Below are 20,116 nucleotides of genomic sequence, written 5' to 3' on the forward strand. Positions count from 1 at the left end.
ATGAAACTAGCGCCAATTTACAAATAATTTAGAACTAAGTCTGTGTGTATTCATCTCTTACATTTTACCCCATATGGGTTTAGCAACTTGGCAGTAAAATCTAAGGACTGAGGTATCAACTAGACAGAATTCAGAGTCCCCAGTACATTCAAAGATAATGCTCTTGTGTGAATACTTGGAACCCTCAGCAGAATGCTGAAGACAGCTTCACTTTGGAAGCACCTCCTCTGGGCCCATTCATAATAGATGCTTCTATTCCCAAGGGCCAGATTAGTGATAGGGTACTTTCTAAACGTTAGCCCAGACTCTCCTTAAACAAAGGTTGGAAGCTGAGAGAGTTACACAATAATGCTAAACATCCAAATGAAAACCAAACACTCAGGCAACAGCTAGACGTCTGGCCAGGGACTGAAGGCTCCTTAAGGCTGGCATTTCTACACCAGTGCCTCATCCGCTGGGTCACAGAGGAGGCTCCTAGAGATCCTGCCATGTATCCAGGGCTCATCACTGCATGTTTTAATCTGCAAAGCATCTGATGGAGCAATGCTAAAAGCAACTGAGCCCAATGGAGCATCATCCACCCCATCAACAGAGTGAAGGAAATCTAACATTTTGTTAAATCTTTATGATGGATAATAAAAGCAAAATTACGAGAGCATCTGAGGCCAGGTGCAGTGGCTCACGCCTGCAATCCCAACACCTTGAGAGGCTGAGGTGGGAGGATGGCTTGAAGCTATAAATCACAAGATCCTCCTGGGTAACATAGTGAGACCCTATCTAAGAAAGAAAAAAGGGAAAGAAAGAAAGAAAAAAAAGGTATTTAGATTTCTTCACTTTTTGGAATGTTTTGTATTAAAACTTAATAAAACTTTAACATGGCAAAAAAAAAAAAAAGGAAGAATGGAAGGAAGAAGAAAAGAAAGAAAGGAAGGAAGGAAGGGAGGGAGGGAGGAAGGAAGAAAGGAAAGGAAAAGAAAGGTAGAATGGAGGGAGGGAGAGAGGAAGAAAGGAAGGAAGGAAGGAAAAGAGAGAAGGAGGGAGGAAGAAAGGAAAGGAAGAAGGGAGGGAGGGGGAACGGAAGGAGGGAGGGAGGGAGGAAGGAAGGAAGGAAGGAAAGAAGGAAGGACAAGCAAAAAGTAGCCAGACATGGTAAAATTTTGCACCTATAATCCAGCTATTCAGGAGGCTGAGGTGGGCGGACCCCTTGCGCCCAGGAATTCAAGGCTGCAGTGAGCTATGATTATGCCATTGCACACTACATTCTGGGTGACAGCGAAACTCCATCTCTTAAAAATGAAAATAAAAATAAACAAATAGAATATACCAAAAGTCAAACAGTAAAAAAAAAAAAAAAAAACCATCTAGATGGTTATCGGCTACTTGGAAGATGGTTGGGCCATTTTGTAGAGTTCCTCTATGTCACTGTGGAATGACTCTTCCCTGGGGAAAAGAAGGAAGTGCAGTGGAATCTTCACAGAAAGCCAAGCCAGGACCAGTCTTTTATAGGCTGGGGCACCCGCCAGGGGGCAATGTTCGGATGCCCCACCCAAAAGAAGAGAGTGCTTCAGCAAGGATTTATATGACCGTTAGCAGTGAACCAAAGAACGGTAGCGAAACATTAGCAAATGAGATGTCCACCACAGGAAGCCTTGTTTCCCCAGTAGCTGGAACTATAGCCACGCACCACCAAGCCTGGCTAATTTTTTGCATTTTTTTTTTAAGTAGAGGTAGAAGTGTAGAGTTTTCTTTCGTTTTTTCTTTTTTTAAAAAAATTATTTTTAAGACAAAGTCTCACTCTGTCACCCAGGCTAGAGTACAGTGGCGTGATCTCGCCTCACTGCAACTTCCACTTCCCAGGTTCAATCAATTCTCCTGCCTCAGCCTCCCAAGTAGCTGGGACTACAGGCACCAGCCACCATGCCTCGCTAATATTTGTATTTTTAGTAGAGGCTTGGTTTCACCATATTGTCCAGGCTGGTCTTAAACTCCTGATCTTGTGATCTGTCCACGTGGGCCTCCCAAAGTGCTGGGATTACAGGCGTGAGCCACCACGCCCAGCTGAGTACAGTTATTTTTAATAATAAAAATGAAAATCTATGTAAAGGTTTTATAAAAGGAGAAAGGTTGAATAAATTATAGTATATGCAATATAAATGCAGCCATTAAAAGACAGATTTTCAGAGAACTGTTTATGCTAGGAGGAAACGTTCACATTATCATGCTTTGTAAAGAGCAGAAGATACATATTGCCATTATATTACTATACACTTAAGAAAGATTGTGAGCTGGGCGTGGTGGCTCATGCCTGTAATCTCAGCACTTTGGGAGGCTGAGGCTGGCAGATCATGATGTCAGGAGTTCAAGACCAGCCTGGCCAACATGGTGAAACCCTGTCTCTACTAAAAGTACAAAAATTAGCCAGGTGTGGTGGCGGGCACCCGGAATCCCAACTACTCAGGAGGCTGAGGCAGGAGAATCGCTTAAACCCGGGAAGTAGAGGTTGCAGTGAGCCAAGATTGCACCATTGCACTCCAGCCTGGGCAACAAGACCGAAACTCTGTCTCAAAAAAAAAAAAAAAAAAAGAAAGAAAGAAAATAAGAAGTCCTCGTTGGTCAACACAGGGCCTTAGTGACACCATGGTCTGCTCTGCCACCTTCAGGGGATAGTTTTCCTCAAGGCCAAAAGGTGGCTGCAGCCATTCCAGGCATCATATTTATACAGTACAGTGTCCCAAGGAAGAAAAACCATCTTATCCAGGTATATCTTACAATCAAGGAAATCTTTCTCAAAAGCCCCCAACACACCTCCTCTGATATCTCAAAGATCAGAATTTGTCACCTGCCCATACCTAATCCAAGCACTGTCACCAGCCTAGACCAGAAGACTTTGGACGGAAAAAAGGGCTATGTTCTTAAGCAAATCTCCAGGGGGAGTATGATGGACAAAACTGAGCAAAACTGACATTCTGATGGGGAAAGGAAGGGAGCAATGGGTGTTGGGTAGATTCCACAAAGCTCTGTCTATTACAGTCCCCACTGTAAGAACTCTCATCTAGAGTAAATTCCAATAGGTTAGGAGAGTCTGAGCTAACTAGCTGGGAGATGGAAGCTGGGTGTGGTGGCATGCACCTGTAATCCCAGCACTTTGGGAAGTTGACAGGGAGGATCACTTGAGCCTATGACTTTATGACCAGCTTGGGCAACATAGTGATCCCTATCTCTAAAAAATAAAATTAAATAAAAATTAAAAATTAAATAAGGGCCGGAGAATGGTGGTTCATGCCAATAATCCCAGCACTTTGGGAGGCTGAGGTGGGAGGATGGCTTGAAGCCAGGAGTTCGAGACCAGTTTGAGCAACACAGCGAGATCCTATCTATCTCAAAAAAAAAAAGTTTTTAAAAATTAGTTGGTGGGGCCGGGCGCAGTGACTCACACCTCTAATACCAGCACTTTGGGAGGCCAAGGTGGGCAGATCACGAGGTCAAGAGATCAAGACCATCCTAGCCAACATGACGAAACTCCATCCCTATGAAAAATACAAATATTAGCCGGGTGTGGTGGCGCATGTCTGCCTGTAATCCCAGCTACTCGGGAGGCTGAGGCAGGAAAATCTATTGAACCCAGGCAGTAGAGGTTGCAGTGAGTCGAGATTGTACCACTGTACTCCAGCCTGGTGACAGAGTGAGACTCCATCTCAAAAAAAAAAAATTAGCTGGTATGGTGGTATGTGCCTGTAGTCCTAGCTGCTCAGGAGGCAGAAGCAGTAGTATTGCTTGAGCCCAGGAATTCGGGACTGCAGTGAGCCGTGATCCTGCCACTGCACTCCAACCTGGGTGACAGAGACCCTGTCTCTGTGACAGAGTGAGACTCTGTCTCAAAAAAAAAAAATTTTTTTTATCTCTTTATTTCAAAATAAATAGAAACAAAAATTGTTAAAGATGTGGGATGGGAAAGTAGACAGAGAATTAAGACAGATAAGATGTCCAGGATGAACTCTTAGTTGGATGAAGGAACCTAATTACAAAAAGGGAGTTAAGAATGCTTAGTAGACGAAATTGACCTACTTCTCAGTTCTGACGAAGGCAAATCCTGTTGGACCATCAACTGGGACAGTGCAAAATAGAGGCCAAACACATTCAAGGTCTGTGCTGGTGTGACAGAAGGTGACAATGACTATGGCCTCATTTGAGAGCAACACAGATGTCTGTTCAACTGAGTAATGCATGTCTGTGGATAAGAGTGGGCCTTCTGACTTGGTAGATTTGGATAACACAACCCCCTGACGCTTTTATTAATTCAATGATGAATAAGTTTTGACTACACACCATGCCTCCCTCCGTAAACTAGTTCCTGGGGAAAATAAAAGATATGTAAGGCACAGGGACTGGCCTGGAAGAATTTCAACTCTGCCAAATAAGTCAGAAGCAACAGAAGCAGAGTTGAGAGCAACACCAGACCCTGTGGAATCAGGGTTGAGGGATGTGGTGTACAACATAACCATAGCAGGAGCTCAGCAAAGTTGGGGGGAAGATGACTGAGGGCCAGGGTGTAGGAAGAGGAACTTGAGCTGGGGGCAACACCTGGGCAGGTTGGGATTTGGAAGATAAAAGAGAGGAGACAAAAGAGAGCCATAGAGGGAAGAGGGCTCTGATGAGGCTTTGGAAATAGACAACGCCTAGCCCTATCGCTTACTAGCAGATTACTCCAATCTCTCAGAATTTTAGTTTTTTTATCTATGGAATGGGTATAAGACCCATCTCATAAAATGTTTATAAGAAGAGCACCTGGAAAACACTCAAAATACTAGTTCTTTCCTTTCTCCCTTTTGTTTGACAGGATGGCAAGGATGGAAAGGCTCTATTTGGTAGTGAAAAGTTGTTTGGAAAAGAAAACTCGCCGTGCAGATGAAATTTCATATCAGGTTCAGAGGGCCACTATTAAAGTTTGGAGTGGGCCATTTTAGAAAGAATTGCCTCTTGTGACCATGAGTGCTTTGTTCCATTTCGGAGCTGTTTATAGGAAGATGAGTTTAACCACTTGCACGAGACGGTGTTAGGCATATTCTTTCCAGAGACTGATAAGAATCCCATCAGCACCCTGGCCAGAGACTCTGCCAAAAGCTACGTTGAGCTCAAGTGTAATGGGAAGGAAACAGGCTTCGAAGATAGACAAACGCCCTATCACTTGTTAGCAAATCACCCCTACGCCTAGCCCTATCTCTTGTTAGCAAATCACTCCAATCTCTCAGAACCTTAGTTTCTTCATCTGTGGAATGGGTATGATACTCACCTCATACAATGTTTATAAGCAAAGCACCTTGTACCTAGAAAACACTCAAAATAGTAGTTCTGACAGGGCATGAGGCTCACACCTGTAATCCCAGCAATTTGGGAAGCTGAGGCAGGCAGATCATGAGGAGTTCAAGACAGCCTGACCAACATGGTGTAACCCCGTCTCTACTAAAAATACAAAAAAGTAGCTGGGCATGGTGGCGCATGCCTGTAATCCCAGCTACTCAGGAGGCTGAGGCAGGAGAATTGCTTGAACCCAGGAGGCAGAGGTTGTGGTGAGCCAAGATTGCGCCATTGCACTCCAGCCTGGGTAACAAGAGCTAAACTCCGTCTCAAAAATAATAATAATAGTAACAATACTAGTTCTTTCCTTTCTCCTTTTTGTTTATCAAAACTATTAAATCCGGCCATGCACGGTGGCTCACACCTGTAATCCTAGCACCTTGGGAGGCTGACGTGGGTGGATCAGCTGAGGTCAGTAGTTCGAGACCAGCCTGGCCAAAACAGTGAAACCTTGTCTCTACTAAAAATACAATATAAAAATTAGCCGGGCATGGTGGTGGGCACCTATAGTCCCAGCTACTCAGGAGGCTGAGGCGAAACTCTGTCTGAGAAGAAACAAACAAACAAACAAACAAAACTATTAAAGCAAAACTTCCGGTGCTTGATTTTATATAATAATGTTGTGTGGTGGCTGGGCACAGTGACTCATGCCTGTAATCCCAGCACTTTGAGGCCGAGGCGGGCAGATCACCTGCGGTCGGGGGTTCAATACCAGCCTGACCAACATGGAGAAATCCCATCACTACTAAAAATACAAAATTAGCCAGGCGTGGTGGTGCATATCTGTAATCCCAGCTATTTGGGAGGCTGAGACAGGAGAATTGCTTGAACCTAGGAGGTAAAGGTTTCAGTGAGCCGAGATCGTTCCACTGCACTCTATCCTGGGCAACAAGAGCAAAACTCCATCTCATAAATAAATAAATAAAGTTGTGTGACAACTTAAAAACTGTGTAATCTATAGGCACTCAAGGCAAGGAAAAGTTTTGTGTCCTTAGTTTTAAATTTGGAATTTCCTATAAAAGTTCCGAATGTTTTAAAATTTGTTTTAAGCACAAGTAATACAACGTATCCATAAAAGTTAAACATTTTAATTTTTATTATTAACTTTTATTTGTCATTGTTTTTTAACTTTTAAATTAAATATTCATCACAAATTTAATTGAGAAGAGGGAAGGAGACACAAAGTGGTGAAGGGGAGAATGAATGAGTGGATTCGTACAGTGTAAGGGGGTAAGACGTCCACTTTTATACTATTTTTTTGTTTTTATTTTTATTTTTGAGACTGATTCTTGCTCTGCTGCCCAGGCTGGAGTGTAGTGACCCAATCTTGGCTCACTGCAGCCTCATCCTCCCAGGCTCAAGTGATCCTCCCACCTCAGCCTCCCTAGTAGCTGGGATTACAGGCAGGCCAACACCACACTTGGCTAATTTTTGTACTTTATTAGTAGAGACAGGGTTTTGCCATGTTGCCCAGGCTGGTCTCGAACTCCTGGACTCAAGTGATCTGTCCGCCTTGGCCTCCCAAAGTGCTGGGATTACAGGTGTGAGCCACTATGCCTGGCCTACTTTTTTACTTTAAATTTTCTAAAATGTGCTTAAAGAGCTGTTACTATCTTTTATACTTAAAACTCTGAGTTTTACTTCCCCCAAACCAATCCTGGGAAGACAGCAGGAGTAGACACACATACTTCAAATACTCCAGGAGGAGGGGTATGAGTCTATTCCAAAATTGACCTTTCTCCTTCAAAAAGGAAAAGACCACTTGTTGTTTGTGAAATCAAAATAGATATTTTCTAGGAAACAAACATGTTCGATATCTAGGAAACAATCCTTTTCTATCCAGGAGAAAAAAAGTTTCTCAGAAAGCCGGGAAAGAAATTAACATGAAAATCGCTGTTGGATAAATTTTTTCCTCAAGCTTCATTTTTATATCATTGTAATATTTGTGCTGTAATGAAGGTCAGGAGTCCTCTGGGGCAGATCAGGCTATTTGGGAGGACATGTATGGAGTCTGTGTGTGAGTGCATGTGGGTGAGTGGGCATGAATGTGGAAAGTGTGTGTGTGGGTCCTCTGTGTGTGGAATGTGGAGCGTATGCACGATGTGTGTGGAGTTTGGAGAATGCGTGTGAGTGTGATGTGTGAGTGTGGATGTTTGGACATGACTATGGAGAGCTTTGTGTGTGGAAGCTGTGAGTTTGGAATGTGGAGGCTACAGTGTGTGTGTGGGTGTGTGGACATGGGTGTGAAGAGTGTACAGAGGTATAATAACCTGAAAGCAGTCCTGGAGAATGAGAAGAACACAGACCTTCTCTTCCAACTAAACATTAGGTTGAGTCTCTGCTAGAGAGGAAGCCTGGTCCTCTGGAGAGAGCCAGCTTGTGCAAATGAACAGATGACCAAAGGGCAGTGACAAGTGTATTAGGGCCTCGAGGCACGGTGGAATTACCTGTCCCCAGAATTTCCAGCAAAATTAGTTGGTGTGGAGTTTGGAGTGTTGTGTGTGTGTAAGCGAGTATGGATGTGTTAGTGTGGGTGTGTGGACGTGAGTGTGGCAAAACTGCACAGTGTGTGTGGAGTTTGGAGAGACAGAGTGTGTGTGTGTGTGTGTGTGTGTATGAGTATGGGGGTGTGGGGGTGTGGACCTGTGTGGACAGTGTGCACTGTGTGTGGAGTTTGGAGTATGTGTGTGTATGTGAGTGTGGGGGTGTAAACACGTGTGGAGTGTGCACAGTGTGTGTGGAGTTTGGAGTGTGAGTGTGGACATGTGAACGCGTGTGGAGAGTGTGCACAGTGTGGAGTTAGGAGTGTGTGTGTGAGTGTGGGGTGTGGACTTGTGTGGAGAGTGTGCATAGTGTGTGTAGAGTATGGAGTGTGTGTGTGGATGAGTGAGTGTGGGGTGTGGACGCGTGGGGAGAGTGTCCACAGTGTGTGTGGAGTTTGGAGTGTGTGTGTGAGCGTGGGGGTGTGAACGTGTGTGAAGAGTGTACACAGTGTGTGTGGAGTGGAGTTTGGGGTGTTTGTGTGCGAGTGTGGGGGTGTGAACGTGTGTGGAGAGTGTCCACAGTGTGTGTGGAGTTTGGAGTGTGTGTGTGAGTGTGGGGGTGTGAACGTGTGTGGAGAGTGTCCACAGTGTGTGTGGAGTTTGGAGTGTGTGTGTGAGTGTGGGGGTGTGAACGTGTGTGGAGAGTGTCCACAGTGTGTGTGGAGTTTGGAGTGTGTGTGTGAGTGTGGGGGTGTGAACGTGTGTGGAGAGTGTCCACAGTGTGTGTGGAGTTTGGAGTGTGTGTGTGAGTGTGGAGGTGTGAACGTGTGTGGAGAGTGTCCACAGTGTGTGTGGAGTTTGGAGTGTGTGTGTGAGTGTGGGGGTGTGAATGTGTGTGGAGAGTGTGCAAAGTGCGTGTGGAGTTTTGGGTGTTTGCGCGCGCGCGTTTACGGCAGGTCCTGGAGCGCGTCCGCGCGGCACCCCGTGTGCGGTGTGCGCGCGCGCGAGCAGAGCGCGCCCCCGCGCCGCCCCTCCGGCCGGGCCCTGTGTGTGGCGGTGGCTGCAGGGCCGGGCGGCTGGAGCGCGCGGCGTCGGAGGCCGCCCCTCTGCGGAACGCCGGGCGCCGCGGGAGAGGGCAGGCCGGGGAGGACTAGGCGCCCCGGGCCCGAAGCGCGCCGGCTCCCGCTGGGGTTGGCTGCGGACATGTGCAGGATGTCCTTCAAGGTGAGCGCCGCGGGCTCGGGGGCCGGGGCCGGGGCTGGGCTCGGGCGGGGTGGGGTGGGGTGGGCGCCGCCCGCTGCCCGCCTCCCACTCCTTCCTCCCTTCTCCGGCTGCGGGCGAGGCCCAGGAGGAAGCGGCGGGGCCCGGTGCCCCCTGCAGGTTTGCGGTTTGCGGTTTGCCTGCTTGCCCTGCCTCGCAGGCTTCGCACTCAGGGCTGTGGATCGGCTGAGCCTGTTCCCGGCGACAGGGCTGCGGGGACTGTCGCGGGGTAACAGGTTGGGGGCGGGGAAGAAGCGTGGGGTCAGCGCTGACCTGCAGCCGCAGGAGTCCCCGAACCTGACCCTCTGCGCCCTCATGCTGGAGTACCAGCTGCACCCAGGGCTGCCTCCTCCCCGGAGGAGTGGCCAGCACCCAGGGACGCTGCAGACGATGAGCAGGCTTCAGGGTCTGAAGGTTTCTTGTCTCAGAGGAGTTGATTAAAGTCATTCTATCTAATCCCTACATTTTAGGATGAAAGAGGTTCATTTGCCTCGATTGAAAGGTTTTAATAAAAATAGTAGTTAAAATGTATTGAACAGTTAACATGTGCTTGACTGTGAACCGAGAACATGATGTGTATGTTCTCAGTCCTGGGGAGACCTATGGGAGGTGCTCTTCTTGTCTCTACTTTTTATTTTTTTTTAAATGAGAAAACTAAGGTATAAAGAAATTAACTCGCCCACAGTTTTGCAGCCAGTAAGTTATGGTGTTAAGACTGAAACCCAAGTGTGTCTGACTCTGAAGCCACTGTAATCCCGTTGCCGACAATAGCTCATGTAAGCAGAGGAGTGACATGGCGCGATGTGCGTGTTAGAAAGATGTCTGGCCAGGTTTGGAGAAGAGGGTGGAGCTGGGAGATGTCATCTTTTTAAGAAATGGTACTGGACCAGTGCACAGGTGGTGAGAATGGAACGAAGTAGACAAATGTGAATGACTTTAGAAGTTTTTTGTTGTTGTTTGTTTGTTTTCTGAGATGTGAATATTCTGAGTTTCTTGTTGCCCAGGCTGGAGTGCAGTGGCGCAATCTGGTCTCACTGCAACCTCTGCCTCCCAGATTCAAGCGATTCTCCTGCCTCAGCCTCCCCAGTAGCTGGGATTACAGGCATGTGCCACCGTGCCTGGCTAATTTTTGTATTTTTAGGGAGTCGAGGTTTCACCATGTTAGCCAGGCTGCTCTTGAACTCCTAACCTCAGGTGATCCACCCGCCTTGGCCTCCCAAGGTGCTAGGATTACAGGCGTGAGGCCCCGCTCCTGGCCCACAGCTTCTGAATAATCATTAATTCACTTTTCTTTTCTTGGTAACAGTGAACCGAGATTGCACCACTGCACTACAGCCTGGGCAACAGAGCGAGACTCAGTCTCAAATAAATAAATAAATAAGGAAACACAGCCTTTTTTGTGGAATAAAGTTTCATGAATTTCAGTCCATTGATTTTCGACTCTACAATGGCTTTTCAACTACTCAAAACTTGTTCTTCAGACTGAAGTTACCAAATGTCTAACACAGTTGGGGGTGGGTGAGGCTACCATATCAGACAAACCATCATAGCTAGATAAATAAAATACCTGGGTCCTTCCTGAGCATGTCTTACCTGAAAAGATGAAGCATCTTAATACCAGTTTCACCTTACTGCTAGAATCCGGTCTCATGCCTGGCCCAGAAGTACAGGAACTTGTATGCTTTATCCTATTCTAAGAATATGTAAATTATCTCCTAATCAACTCTAGTTCACCAGTCAGCTTAAATTATTTGGATGAGCCATGGGAAAATAAATTAACAAAACCATATTTTTTATGCGTACCATAGAATTCACCCACTTAAAGTACTTATTTCAGTGGTTTATAGTCAATTCAGAGTTGTGTAACCATCAATACATCCATTTTAGAGCCTTTGTTTGTTTGTTTGTTTGTTTGTTATTGAGATGGGATCTCACTCTGTTACCTAGGCTGGGGTGCAGTGGCACGATCACCACTCACTGCAGCCTTGACATCCCAGGCTTGAGCAATCCTCCCAAGTGGCTGGTACTACAGGCATACACCACCACACTTGTATAATTTTTTTTGTATTTTTGTAGAAACAGGGTCTCCCTATATTGCCCACGCTGGTCTTGAACTCTTGGGCTCAAGCAGTCTGCTTGCCTCAGCCTCCCAAAGTGCTGGGATGATAGGCATGAATCCTATCACACCTAACAATTTTAGAAATTTTAGACAATTTTAATCACCCCAGGAAGAAACCTCATATCCATTAGCAGTCACTATTACCCCACATCTCTACTTTCTATGTCTATAGATTTGTCTATTCTAGACTTACATGTTTTAAACAGACTTTAAATATAGTCTTGAGTTCTCAATTTGGAAATGCCGGTGATATATGGGCCTACCTGTAAGGCAGACTGCTCAGAGCAAATCTCCTTTTCTCTTCACTTTCCTATCACTTAGGAAGTGATACATCACAGGATTCAGGCTTGTTGACTAAACATGTCAAATTCTGTAAAATATTTAAAGTTTTATTCTGAACCAAATAAGTGTGATTGTGGCCCTATGACACAGCCTCAGGAGGTTCTAAGAACATGTGCCCAAGGTGGTTGGATGACAGCTTGGTTTACATTTTAGGGAGGTAGAAGTTACAAGCAAAAACATAAACCAATACATGTAAGGTATACATTTGTTTGGCCAGGAAAAGTGGGACGTCTCAAAGAACGGGGAGAGGGTTTCCACGTCGTAAGAATGCTTGAGTTAAGTAAGGTTGTGGAAGCCAAGGTTCTTATGATATAGATGAAGCCTCTAAGTAACAGGCTTTAGAGAATGGATGGGAAATGTACCTTAAAAGGTGTCAGATTATTCAGGTGGCTCACACCACCTATAATCCCAACTTGGGAGGCTGAGGCTGGAGGATCTCTTGAGCCCAGGAGGTCTAGGCTGCAATGAGCTGTGGTAATGCCACTGTCCTCCAGCCTTGTCTCAGGGGGAAAAAAAAAAAGGTATCAGGTGTCAGATGCGCAGTGAAGCGTCTCCTGGAAAGGGAAGGGGATTCCCTTTAGAATGCAAATTTCCCCCACAAAAGACAGCTTTGCAGGATCATTTCCAAATATATCAAATACATATATTTTAGGGTAAATGATTTTTACTTCCTTCAGGGCCTGCTATCTGTCATATGATGCTATAACTCAGCCAGGTTGGAGTTGGGTATCTTAGTCTATGAAGAGTCTGTTTTGTGAATCTTACGAACTGTATTTTAATGTTAATGCTGGTTAAATTCTAAAGGGAGGAGGGTGCATATAGCTTTGCATTCCATCACTACATCTTTATTTTATGTCACCTCTAATATCATAGAAATTCATTATTGAATAAAGTTCATATTCTGTTGATTTAATTTTTGAGTATATGATTGAAGTCCACATTACTCTAAACCTTTTAAAACTAATAGTTTCCATCTCTACCCCCTCTTAGCTTTTAATCAGAATTCCAGCTCTGTACAAATAAATTTCCCTCTGTGTTTCCTCTCCCCTTGTTTCCTGTACAATTTCTGGATGTGTACAGATGAGCAGTGTACAGCCAAAATTCTGACAGTAAATGGAAGGGGCAAGTAGGGAGAGAAGAAAATGTGACAAATGTGGAAGCTTAGACTCAATTTTATACAAGGTTTAAAATGTAAGATCTAGATCCAGACAGACTTTTTTTTTTTTTTTTTTTGAGACTGAGTCTTGCTCTTGTCACCCAGGCTGGAGTGCAACGGTGCCATCTTGGCTCACTGCAACCTCTACCTCCTGGGTTCGAGCAATTCTTCTGCCTCAGCCTCCCAAGTAGCTGGGATTACACGTGTGCACCATCACACCCAGCTAATTTTTGTATTTTTAGAAGAGACACGGCTTCACGTTGTTGGCCAGACTGGTCTCAAACTCCCGAGTTGAAGTGATCTACCCACCTCAACGTCCCAAAGTGCTGGGATTACAGGCATGAGCCACCATGTCCAGCCCAGACTCGGATTTAAATCCCGGCTCTGTTATTTGGATAAGCCAAGATCCTTACTGTGTGACCTTGACTAACTCATTCCTGTGCTCAGCTTCCTCATCTTAAAAATGGGAATAATAGGCCAGACATAGTGGCTCCCTGGGAGGAGAGGGGAGGGAAAAAGAGGGAAGGGCAGGGGAGGGGAGACCTTCCTTTAAAAGTAAAAAATAAATAAAAAGAAAATGAGAATAATTATATTAGTCATACATTACTCAACAAGGACACATTCTGAGAAATACACGTTAGGTATTTCCTGCATTGCGTAAACCTTATAGAGTGCACTTACTACAGGCCTAGAGAGTGTAGCCGGCTGCACACCTAGGCTATATGGTGTAGCCTATTGCTCCTAGGTGACAAAACAAGCATTTTCCTGAATGGAATACTGTAGGCAGTTGTTACACAGTGGTGAGCATTTGCATATCTAAACACATGTAAATGTAGAAAAAGTACAGTAAAAATATGGCGTTATAATCTTAGGGGACCACCATCATACATGCAGTCTATCATTGTGTATTACATGACTGTACTACCTCATGGGGCTGTTCCTAGAATTACATGAGATGAAGCAGTAAATTGTTTAGCACACTGCCTGATACAGAGCAAGATCTGGATTTAGTTGTTCTTGCTTTTACTTTTAAAGCTGCAATCAGCAAGCCTGAGAGAAGCTCCTTGGTTTTATTGTAGAGATCAGAAACATCAAGAGGTGAAATAGTAATAGTATGCTTGGTAAAGTGCTTTACAGTTTGTATGATGTATTTTCACAAGCACTGTCTCCTTTAAAGGCTCGAGGACTGGCCCCCGTCTCTCTCCACTCTGTTTATGATTATGTGTGTGTCATACCCAGCCAGAGGAGATTTGGAAGTTATCCAGGGAATGTGACATGCATAGACCCCAAAGAGAAGGAAAGTTGGGGACTTTCCGTCTTGGCCAGAGAGGAACTTGGGATGGAGGATAGGAAGGAGGTCACCGGGGGTCACTGCTGCCTTATTCCTTGCTGTCCATAGAAGAATTCCACAGGAGGCAGAGCAGTGTGATGGGGAGTTAAAAGAGTGGCCTCAAGCAAGGGACTGCCTGGCGCTGAAGCCTGACTGGCCATTTCTCACTTACCTCATCTGTAAAATGGGATCGTCCCAGTGCCCACTTAACTGAGCAAGGATGAGAATGAAATGAGCTAGTATATGCAGAAGCTATGCCACGTAATCCAGAGTAAGCACTTTGCATTGAGTGAGCATTAGCTCAAGACTCCGACCTCCAGTAAATGTGCTGGCCATGGGGTGACAGGAGCACCTGCCCATTTCTTTGCTAGACATTGCCACCTAGCTGCCCCACAGGCACGTGAAACCCAGGATGTCCAATGCTGAAGTCATCACTTTTTTCCGAAGCCTGTCCTTCACAAGGTGTTTCCAACCTTCATGAATGGCACCAAGATCAGCCAGGCACTGGAACCACAAATCGGGAGTGAATCCACTCTCCTTTTCCCTCCCCTCCTGCACATACAGTCACAGACCACGGCTATGCAGTTTAGCCCTAAAATGTCTCCAGTCTGTCCCACCCTCCCATTCCCACTGCGGAGCTGAGGCCTCAGCTCAGTCGCTGGTCTCTTGCCCCATCTGTGCAGTAGTCTCCTAAGCCTCGTGGATACCAGTCTCAGCCTGGCTCCCGACCTCATTCCGTTCTCCCTAAGGAGAAGGGCCTTTCTGAAATGCAAAATGAATGGTGTCTCCTCACCATAAAATTCTTCCTTGACTCTCCAGTGTCCACCAGGATAAAGTCCAAACTCAGTAGCACATACAGCAGAGCCTTGAGAACCTCACCCTGATCACCTGCCCTCCCTCGGCTTTCACCCTCTCCCTCATGCCCTTCGCTGTAGTCCTACTGAGCTAGTGATGCTTCCCAGGACACTGTGGTAAGCCTCCAGTCTTGCTCTACCACCCCTCTGCCTGGGACCTCACCACCTCTTGTCCTCCCAGGCACCTATATGTCTTTCAAAAGTTGTCTCAAGAAGTCCTTTCCTAGCTGGGTGTGATCGCTCACACCTGTAATCCTAGCACTTTAGGACGCAGAGGTGGGTGGATGGCCTGAGCTCAGGCTTTGAGACAAGCCTGGGCAACACAGTAAAACCCATCTCTACTAAAAATACAAAAAATTAGCCAGGCATGGTGACAGGTGCCTGTAATCACAGCCACTTGGGAGGCTGAGGCAGGAGAATCACTTGAATACGGGAGATGGAGGTTACAGTGAGCCGAGATTGTGCCACTGCACTCCAGCCTGGGTGACAGAGTGATATTCCATCTCAAAAAAAAAATCATTTTCTTTGAAACTGTTCCTGGCCACTCTCCTCAGGTAGAATCACATTATCTGGTTTGTATTCTCACCACAAGCAGCTGCCTTCCTACCCTGGCACCTACAATACCTTATGATGCCTGTTGATGTGGACTGATTTTCCTATTAGGCCACAGAGTCATTGTGGGCAGAGACCAAAGCTGACTCCTACCTCTAGTCCTAGCCCCTGGCCAGAGCCACTGTTCCTGGTACATGCTAGTGACCAAGTAAATGAATTTTCCTGGACAAGTATCTTGAAGAGCCATGAAGGCTATGCATTTATGGCTACTATTTTTTTTTAGTGTGTACTAAGTATATTTATGTGATCATCTCATTTAATTCTCCTATACTGCATAAGAGAAGCACTCTATTATTATTAAATTACTTGGCTGGGTGAAGTGGCTCAGGCAGGGTGCATTGGCTTATGCCTGTTATCCCAGCACTTTGGAAGGCTGAGAGGGATGGATCACTTGAGAGCAGGAGTTCAAGACCAGCCTGCCCAACATGGTGAAACCCCATTTCTACTAAAAATACAAAAATTAGCCAGACGTGGTGGCAGGCACCTGTAATCCCAGCTACTTGGGAGGCTGAGGAAGGAGAATCACTTGAACCAGGGAGGCAGAGGTTACAGTGAGCCAAAAACACACCATTGCACTCCAGCCTGGGTGACAAGAGCAGGACTCTGTCTCAAAAAAAAAAAAAAAATTATCTGGGTGTGGTGGCATGTCCCTATAATCCCAGCTACTTGGGAGGCTGAGGTGGGAGAAATGCTTGAACCAGGGAGGTGGAGGTTGCAGTGAGCAGAGATCATGCCACTGCACTCCAGCTTGGGTGACAGAGAGAGAGAGACTGCATCTCAAAAAAAAAAAAAAAAGCCCAATGTCACAGAGCTAGGAAGTAGTCCAGATTGAACCCGGCTTCTTCTTACTCCCAAACCAACTACTCTGTCATGCCTCTGCCTCTCAGTAAATTAAGCCCAAAGGAAGATGAAATATTTATAGCTTTTCACAAAGCTCAGTTTCCAGAACCTTATAGGAAACCAGGATGTCCAGCCCAGCCAGATAAGAATCCCCAAGACCATCCTAAAGGGAGGAGAGGCCCTGGCTAGAGATCTTGTTATGACAATAGATGCTTGCTGTTTGCAGATGGTTTTTTGAAGGTATTTGGGGTTAAAGTGAAATGATAGAGTCCCTGAAAATGAATTACAGTTTATCATTCTTGTGTATTTACCTTTCAAGAAAAGCTAGCAGAGCTGTTCCCTGGTGCATATTACATTGTCTGCCTGGTTCACCCTCCCAGACTTGGCTTTGGCCTTGTGCAGTCTCTTTGTTAAAAGGCTTTGTTTCGTGATTCATTATAGAGGCTAAACCTGCCTTGTCATTGCTTTGCCTAGTTACTGACAGCTGGAACAAATCAGACCCAGCCTGGTGACCAAACTGCAATGCTGGTGTGAACATCATGGTTGCAGTTTGGCTGGAAAACTCCAGGACAGCAAAATTTACAGCTTCAGAAAAGGCAAATTGTTAATCTGAAATTGGAGGTGATTTATTTTCCGCCTAAATGAGCGAGGAAACTATTTGAAGTATGTTTGCTATTAGCTTATCACTCCCCACCTTGCTGTTCTCTCATTCAAGTATGCACAAGAGCATACGCCTGTGTATGTGCTGAAGGACTTCTGAAATGAAATCCTCATACCTGCAAATGCTGCTGCCACTTTCCTTTTATTTTAGAGGGCTCTGTTGAGTAGCTGAAATACTTGGTATTTTCTTTTGAGCTTAAAGAAGCATTGTATTTAATACAGTATCAATATATTTAAAAGACATACTGTGCAAAAGGCCTTTGGAGTCAGATAGATGTTTTAAACCCACTTGCAAAAAATGCTTTTATTAAATAATGTGAATGCTTTTATTAAAGTTCCTAAAGACCATCAAAATTCTTTATTAGTACCAGTACTCTGAATTTAATTTTGCCTATTGATTCTGATTTTGTAAAGAACACAGGAAAGGAAACTAGCATTTAATCAGCATTTATAGTGTGTCGGGTACTATGTTAGGCAAAAATTGACATCATTTAATACCATCAGCTTCAAGGTAAGTAAGCAAGAGGAAACTGAAACTCCCAAGAGCCAACTTACTTGTCCAGGGCTGGGGTAAAACCCAGAGCTGTCTGGTCCCAAAGCCAGTTCCTCCCTCTCATGGACTGTTCTCTACAGACTCAGACCAATTATTTTAGAGAAGAAGATTGTACTGCAGTCAGCTCTGCCACCCATTTGGGAAACCTGTTTTCCACTTCCATGATTTCCATAGGTATGGTTCTAAAATTAATTTTGTAGCTTTAAAATAACCCCACAGGCCTGGTGCAGTGGCTCATGTCTGTAATCCCAGCACTTTGGAAGGCTGAGGTAGGTAGATTGCTTGAGCCCAGGAGTTCGAGACCAGCCTGGGCAATGTGGCAAAACCCTGTCCCTGCTAAAAATAAAATAATTAGTCGGGCATGGTGGCAAGTGCCTGTGGTCTCAGCTACTCAGGATGCTGAGGAGGCTTGAGCCTGAGAGGTCTAGGCTGCAGTGAGCCATGACTATGCCACTGCACTCCAGCCTGGGCAACAGAGTGAGTCCCTGTCTCAAACAAACAAAATGATCCAATGGTGGAATGAAGGATCCACATGAGGACATGTAATGGCATTATTTGCCCCATTATTTGAGTTCTTTGTTCTCAGCTCAAACCTCTGGCAAGTTTCAGCTGAAGCAAAGGAGATTAGGTGGAGGGAAAGCGAAACATTCCACACAGGTAGTGGAATCACATAGAAAGCACTGAGGGCTTAGGAAAAGGGCAGGTAAACTCCTTTGAGAGGTCAGAATTGGGAGAAATTTTGCTCCATTTAGAGGTGAAGAAAGATTTGGAATGTTTCCGGGAGGAAATAGCATTTGAGCAGAGCCTTGGCCTTGAAGGATGGAGGAAAATTCATGTCAAGCAAAAAGGAAACTGGGTGAACAAAAACACAACAGAGGCAGGAAAGTGAGAACATTAGTGGGAAATAGGTTATTAATAGTGCTGGATTATCAACAACAGTGCTCTTCATAGCCATATGGTGCTCAGGGGTCTGGAATCCAACAGAGTTCATTCTACAACCAAATACATTACAGTCGTCTATTGCTGGAGGAGCAATCTTTCAAATGATGCAACACATCTGGATGTTCTCCTTTCTGAATGTTACTATCTATATGCGTAGAAGCAGTCATGTTCACTGGAATCAATTTTAAGATCCTGTTTCATTTTGTTCTTGCAGAAGGAAACTCCGCTTGCCAACGCTGCATTCTGGGCAGCCAGGAGAGGAAACCTGACGCTGCTGAAGCTGTTGTTGAACAGCGGCCGGGTGGACGTGGACTGCAGAGACAGCGTACGATGATGGGTTTGGTAGATGCATGCCCAGCATGCACCATTGCCCTGTGTGGGCACAGGAACACCTCAGGAATACATTTCCCTTTATAATGCTTATTTACTTGTTCATGTGTTTGCTTGCTTCATCCTTTTTAAAACATCCATGGTACTGTGGTGAACTTAAAAACATGCTGGGGAAAGTCAGAAAGAAAAGGAAACACTTAAAAGCACAAAACAGAAGGCAGCCACAATAGGGAAAGAGGCACTACCCTGGGAATCAGAATTGGCAGATTACAAGAAGAGAAGGCTGTTTAGTGAAAGAATTCAAGCCAACAGCTTTCATGAAAAGACGGAGATAATTTAGTGGGCTGCCACGGATGTGGGAGTTATGTTTTTTCTACAAGGATGAGAAAACAAAAACTGAAGCCTCTCCCAGCCTTTTATCCTTTCATTACCTCTTGCAAACATAAATAGACTCATTGGCAATTTAGAAGGTGAAATAAAGATAGATACTACTGCCCCCTAGCAGATACCACTTAGAGAGCCTTCCCCTCCCCAGCTAGAGGCAATTATTTTACCGCGCTCAGCAAAATTTCTCATCTCTGGGGACCAAGACAACCTCCGATGAGGAGAGAGAGCAAGCAATGATGTTTTGATTTTAGGATTTGAATAAAAATGTTTTGAAGTAGTTTTTTTGTTTTCCTGAAAACAGGGTGTGCCATTTCCAGCTTTTATTGTGCACGTTTGGTAAGTGGAGTCCCCCACCACCCCAAAAGCAAAATAGCTGTTTGCTGCAGTTGCCCCCCACCGCCACCCAGGGCATCGGGGCAGGATATCTTTTGTTTACACCTCCAGACCCACTCCACACCCTTTTCGCTCTTGGTCTCACAGTCTGAACCTTAGGTACCGCCCCAGCAGACTCACTTCCCTCTGGCCTCCAATTGTGTTTGGCCCATAGGAGCAACTGTAAGAGTCAGAGGGTGGGAGGAGAGGGATGTCAGGGAGCCCAGTGCCCTCCCTGTTTCTGTCTGGCAGCAATGCCCCCGCTCCACTCTCTGCATCCTGGGAGCCACTCCCTTCCCCTGACAACTTCAGGCCTCAGCTGGTCATGGACCCCCACTGTTCCTAGATCCCAGTACTACGCTGTTCTTTGTAGATTCCCTGCGCCCAGGCCTCAGCTTAATAGTCTCTTTATGACATTTTCTTCCAATTATCCCAGTTAGAATGTACCATCTGTTCCTTGCCAGAACTCAAGCTGGGGCGGGGTCTTGGACATCTGTGAACTGGCTATGTTGGTCTTATAT

General features: G+C 45.5%; 1 protein-coding gene across 4 annotated transcripts in view; it reads left to right on the forward strand.

Annotated features, from left to right (window-relative positions):
- The first annotated feature begins 8,825 nt into the window (after positions 1-8,825).
- ANKRD29 (ankyrin repeat domain 29) overlaps positions 8,826-20,116 on the forward strand; it is a 60,401-nt gene continuing 49,110 nt past the window's right edge. For 3 of the 4 annotated variants that reach the window (XM_039463880.2, XM_074383678.1, XM_039463881.2), the window contains exons 1-2: positions 8,826-9,062; positions 18,721-18,831. In XM_039463880.2, the coding sequence (XP_039319814.1) occupies positions 9,042-9,062; positions 18,721-18,831 (132 nt within the window). In that variant the 5' untranslated portion in view covers positions 8,826-9,041. The remainder of the gene's footprint in view (positions 9,063-18,720; positions 18,832-20,116) is intronic. The other variant, XM_039463879.2, reaches the window with a different exon arrangement.

The sequence above is a fragment of the Saimiri boliviensis genome, chromosome 13, assembly GCF_048565385.1.
Source record: "Saimiri boliviensis isolate mSaiBol1 chromosome 13, mSaiBol1.pri, whole genome shotgun sequence".
Classification (NCBI taxonomy): Eukaryota; Metazoa; Chordata; class Mammalia; order Primates; family Cebidae; genus Saimiri; species Saimiri boliviensis.